General features: G+C 61.1%; 1 protein-coding gene across 1 annotated transcript in view; it reads left to right on the top strand.

Moving 5' to 3' along the window:
- WDR1 (WD repeat domain 1) overlaps positions 1-5321 on the top strand; it is a 37100-nt gene extending 31779 nt beyond the window's left edge. Inside the window, exons 12-13 of the mRNA XM_029952392.1 lie at positions 2853-2963; positions 4923-5321. Coding sequence (XP_029808252.1) covers positions 2853-2963; positions 4923-5306 — 495 coding nt within the window. The 3' untranslated portion in view covers positions 5307-5321. The remainder of the gene's footprint in view (positions 1-2852; positions 2964-4922) is intronic.
- The last annotated feature ends 304 nt before the right edge of the window (positions 5322-5625 follow it).

The raw sequence follows: 5625 nt of genomic DNA on the forward strand, positions 1-5625 counted from the left end.
ACTGAAGGCAGCCTGGGGGGGGGGGGGGGGGGTGGGCAGTGGGAGAACCGCAGGAATAAGCTGCATGGAGTCCTGTAAGGGGGGAGGGGGGCACGGAGAGGGCCTTCCAGAAGGACGGGCGGGGGCGGGCTCAGTGGCAGGGCCTCAGGCGGCAGTTTCCTGCAGTGGATGGCGTCCTGCCAGGCCCTCCTCCAGGGCTCCAGGTGAGGGGCACCGAGCGGGTCAGGGGCCAGGGGCGCCGGGTTGTCTGGAGACCTGCCACTGCTGCCCTCGTGCCGCCCTGCTCCAGGTAGCAAGCCTCTCTTCCTTTCCCCAGTGCAGGCCATTGGGTCAGCAGAACGTGCTGGACGGGGGCCCTGATTTTAGATCAGGAAACCGGTTCCAGCCTCATCTCTTAGGCAAACTTCAGCAAGTGCTTGTGCTCCTAGGCCTCACCTGTCAGGTAAATCCAGTCCCCAAGTCGGGCAGACAGGTGCTGGGTTCTCAGGTGCACGTGCATATTTTACTGAGGGTGCTGCCACTCGCCCACCTGCTCCTCTTCCCCTGCCCCCCTCCCCACAGGACGCCAGAAGCAGAAGTCACTGGAGGGTGGGGGCGGGGCCGGCCTGTCCTCTGTGGGACAGCTGGTAGCTCGGGCCGGGGTGCAGTGGGGTGAGACCAGAACCGTCACAGATCAGGCCCTGCTGTCTGGGCACAAGCCAGTGAGCTGGCAGCAGGAGGGGTAGCAAGGAGCCAGCAGGGGTGGAGGGCGGCAGAGGGTCCTCTCCAGATGGCAGGGGATGGGAGGCACCAGAGGGCCCCCAGAGGACAGGAAGTGGGGGATGGTGGGCCCCTACAGGAGGCAGGAGCTACAGCTACGCTGAGCTAGCCAGGGACGCCGAGGACTTTGTGGGTCCAGAGGTGCCACCCACCTTGGTTTTTTGGGGGTTTTTTGCTTTTTGTTTTGTTGTTGTTTTTGCTAGTTTTTTTAATGTTCATTTGTTTTTGAGCGAGAGGGAGGGAGACACAGAATCAGAAGCAGGCTCCGGGATCTGAGCTGTCAGCACAGAGCCCAACGCAGGGCTTGAACTTACGAACTGCAAGATCATGACCTGAGCCGAAGACAGACACTTAACCAACTGAGCCACCCAGGCGCCCCAGCTGGAGAGATCTGGGCCCCGTGGCTCTTTGGGTGCCCTAGTTTCTCCTCCGTAATGGGAGGGGGAGGTGGCCCCGCCCTCTCGGGGGTGGGGCTATGGCGTGTGCTGCACCATTAGCAAGGCTTGTGGCGCATGCTCTGTGCACTACAGCGGCTGTTGTGCTTCGTCAGGGACTATTATTAGATGATGTCGAGGTACCTCCAGGAGCTTTGGTCCTGGGAGGCTGAGGTCAGGACCGCTTGTGAGCTGTCCCCACAAGCAGTAGGTCCATGTGCACAGCCTTTGGTGGGGCCTGGACACCGGGCACTCAGCCCTGCCTGAGGACCCCGTCCTGCACCCCCAGAGTCAGAGGGAAGCAGGGAGGTGCTGGCCAGGATGGGGGTGCCTCCAGCTGCCGTGCTGTGTGCCACCTGCACTGTCCTTCCCGCTTCCGGGACCAGGCGTGTGTTGGGAGCAGAGGGCCTCAGTGGACATGGGGCCTGGCCCTGCTCTCTGCCCGGAAGACGGGTACCAACGCCGTCTCCCTAGCTGTGGGGACCGCTCACTCTGACACCTTGGAGGTTCTACACGCGGCAGGTCAGAGCTGCGAAGGGGGTTTCTGTGGACCTGGGAAGCCCGAACTTTGAATCCTCTGTGTCCTGATTGTTCCCAGTGTCACCTTAGAGCCAGATGTCTGTGTCTCTTGAACCTCGTGAGAATGCTGCATGGTGAGGCATGTTTACTGGGTGACGAGGGGAAGGAAGTTCAGATGGGAATGGCTTCCTGAGAAGTGGGTGCACATTGTGGCGATGGCTGTCACATGGTGATGGTGACAGTGGCCGGTATTACAGTGATGCCATGACCAGGAATGTCACTGGCCCCAACGGCTGACAAGGGAGGACGCACGGACGCAGGGTCCCAGGGCACTCACCTGCCGGAGTCCAGCTCCAGCAGGTCCAGGGCTCCCTGGAGGATGGACGGTGTCAGCGAAAGGGAACAGGAGAGCCTCAAGTTTCTTTCTGCTCACCAGGCAGGCCTCTCTGCACTGAACTGAGAATCAGCTTTATTTATGGTAAAAAATGTATGGGGCTTAGCACAGAAGTGGCATTTGCCTAAGACAATGACTTCTGATAACAAATTCTTTGGTATGTAAAAATTTCCCAGAACATAGATTGGTAGAAGACTAGTGCATAATCTTTATCAATAATGATTGATGTAGGTGACTTAGATGCTTATCATATGGGGAGGAAGGGATCTTCAGCATTCAAATACAAGGCAATGTTTCTGGCATAGCAAAGGCAAAAGTCAGTTCTTTTGTGAGCAGGGGTCAACAGCCTGTTTTCTTGAGGGGAAGAAAAACAGGTTTCTCAGGAAATGCAGTATTTGGCTCCCATAATCACAAAAGAAGAAATTCCTATAACAAGTTCCTTCGCAAGGTGCAGTCTGCATATTTTAGAGCCAGAATAAGGGGACAAGTCACTCTACCAATCAGCAAGGTGCCCTGGGGGATTGATGCTCAAAAAACAATTGAGTGGGGGTTAGACACTGGTCACCATCTGACGGTGGGAGGCCGTGCAAAACTGGCCTCAACCACACAAGGAGTTTTCTTAACTTTGTGAGTTCAGAAATGGCTCCCAGCACGCACCCCCAGCAAGCTTCGGGACAGAGCCCAGAGCAGCCCTGAGCAGTCTGTCCCCGGCCACAGCACCTTGACTCACGGACTGTGCCTTTCAGATCGTCCTGCTCAAGGATCAGAAGAAGTGCTTCAGCATCGACGAGCCCGGCTACGAGCCCGAAGTGGTGGCGGTGCACCCCAGCGGGGAGACGGTGGCCGTCGGGGGCGCGGTAAGGCTCCGTCCCTCACGTCCTCTGCCGCAGCTTGTCAAGGGGGTTGGGGACAGGAGGACTCAGGGTCCCAGGCAGTGAGCTCGGGCGGGGAGGAGCAGGGCCTGCTGCGGGGACCACCTGAGTGCTTGGGGCACGCGTGACTTAGCCAGGCTGGCAGGTTGCAGACGGGAGTGTGACGAGAAGCTTCTTCACGCCTCGGAAGCAGCACTGACCATAGAGGTTCGGGGTTTTCCTTCAGTGTGGCCCCGTCATGTGGTGCTCTGCTCTTTAACCCGGAGCCGCGGGCCTGGTCCTCGCCCACCGGGCCGAGTACTGGGTGCTTTGCAAACCGCCTCCCTTTGTCCCATCTGGGGCTGGGGGGCCTGGCGCCCCTGGCGAAGCGGGACTGGCAGACCTTCGTGCCTCCAGGGAAGGAAGCTGGCGTCGGGCAGCGTCTGCTGAGTCAGAGAGCAGCCGGGGGTCATCTGCAGGTGCCAGCTGTGAAACCGCTTGAGGACCCTGGGGACCGGCTGCCCATCGAGGGCGCATGGCCTTCCTCGCGGAGCCGGAGTGAGGGCTGAAAGGCTGGTGCGAGGGAGGGCAAGGCCTGCACCTGGCGTGGGATGCTTCAGCTCCGCACCGGCCCCAACGCTTGTCCTGCTTGCCCGCTCACCCACCCACGCAGAGGTGCCGTGCGGCCGGCTGTCCCCCACAGGGCACTGTGTCTCCTCCTCACAGGCCTCCCGAACCCAGGACTGGACCACAGCCCCAGCGGTTCCCACAGGGCCCCACCAGGCCCAGACCCGGTCCCCGTCGGCCTTCGCCCCTGCAGGCCCAGTGGGCTTTCCTGGGCCCCCGTGCCCCGTGCCTTCCCGGAAACTGTCCTCTGGCAGGTTTCACCTTTTAGGGAGGAGTTAACAGCCATGGTCCTGGGGCATGAGGTCAAGGTCAGATGTGGGGTTTGAACCAGGTGTTCCCCCCTGCACGGCCGTACCACTGTCCCCTGCTCATCAGACCTCTACTGTTCCTCCTGAAAAGAAAGATGGCTAGTGTGTCATCCCTTAGCCGGTCCCTTGAGGCCTGAGCTTCCGCTCTCCTGATGGTCTACCACCCCGGGGCCTGTGAGCCTCCGTGACGGCGCAGGACCCACGCAGGTCTACACCGAGTTTCCCCTTGTCCCACACACCCTAGCCGTCTTCGTTTATTTTGATGACCTTCCAGCAAGTGGCTGCCCCGTGTGCCATCTGTGAACATAGTCTGTCCCTTGCTTGGAATGCGTTCCTGTGGGCAGCCTACTCACGAGACCGTGGAGCCCAGACTCCCCCTGCGTTGGGCATCAGATGTGCTCATCATGTGAGCTCAAGGACTTTGTGCTCAGGAGCCCTGCGGGGGCTGGACGTGGCCGTTCATGTTGGGGGCAGAGTCGGGAGTGTGTTGTGGTCACAGCCAGAGACCTTAGGTTGCCTGTACCACACCGACAGCTCGCCTGCCCCAGAAGGCGGGCTGGTCCTCCATGTACCTCGCAGGGCGGCCTTGGGCAGTCACAGCAACATCCTAGGAGAGCAGGGGGCTGGCCGGAGAGCGAGCTGGTACCTGAAGGAAGCAGGGCAGGTGCAGAGCATGGGGGACAGGCAGTGTGGCCGGAAGGGACAGAGCCGCAGCAAGGGCCCTCTCTGGAGTGCTGACGTGTACAGGTGGCCCTCAGAGCCTTGCCTCTGATCACCTGTGTTGGAACCTTCCGGAACATTTATGCAAAAAGGGAGAGTCCTGAGCACCCAAACACGGAATCAGAATCGGGGGTGCCTCGCATTCTGCATATACATCACCTTCCCGTGTCACTCTTCCCACGATGCCGAGCGAGCCGCGGGAGCCGCTGCAGGGTGTGAGGGGGGTGGCGGGAGCTCGGGAGCGCGTGCACGCCTGTGTGCGTTCGTGTGTGCGCACCGGGAAGTGACTCGCTGCTCCTCTGTCCTGCAGGATGGGAATGTGCGCTTGTACTCGATCCTGGGCACCACGCTGAAGGACGAGGGCAAGCTCCTGGAGGCCAAGGGCCCTGTGACCGACGTGGCGTACTCCCACGATGGCGCCTTCCTCGCCGTGTGTGACGCCAGCAAGGTGGTCACCGTCTTCAGTGTCGCGGATGGTTACTCGGTGAGTGGGCGGGCTGGGCGGAGCCCGCGCAGCGAGTGGCCACCACGGCCTCCCCCTACCCTCATCGGCCAGGCAGGTGCCCGGAACCATGGGGCATCCTTGCTCTTGAAGCTGAACGACGTAGGACCGGGCGACACACCCTGTCGTCCAGGAGCTGGTGGCTTGTCACGGGGAGAACAGGTGCCAGAAACCCTGGGAGGCGTGCTGTGAAGACAGGCCCGTCCGTCCCCTGGGCTGCCTGGCTAAGTGACTCCTGGCCTCAGGGACCTTGTGTTTCTCTGTCCAAGGGCTGAGGCTAGCTCTTCCTCTGGAGTCTCACTGCCGCCTGAAGTCTTGGGAAGAGGGACACTGACATCGGCGCTGCCTCGGTGGGGGGGCACCGGGCAGTGGATGGGCGGGCGTGAGCCTGGCGGTAGTGGCGCCAGACCTGGGCGGACGGCTCAGGGTGAGAGCGCTCCTGGTGGGGAGAATGCGGCCCCGGGAGCCGTCCACCCCACTTCACAGATGGGACTCGGCTTTGCCAGGGGTT

This window comes from Suricata suricatta, chromosome 1 (genome assembly GCF_006229205.1).
Source record: "Suricata suricatta isolate VVHF042 chromosome 1, meerkat_22Aug2017_6uvM2_HiC, whole genome shotgun sequence".
In the NCBI taxonomy this organism is placed as follows: Eukaryota; Metazoa; Chordata; class Mammalia; order Carnivora; family Herpestidae; genus Suricata; species Suricata suricatta.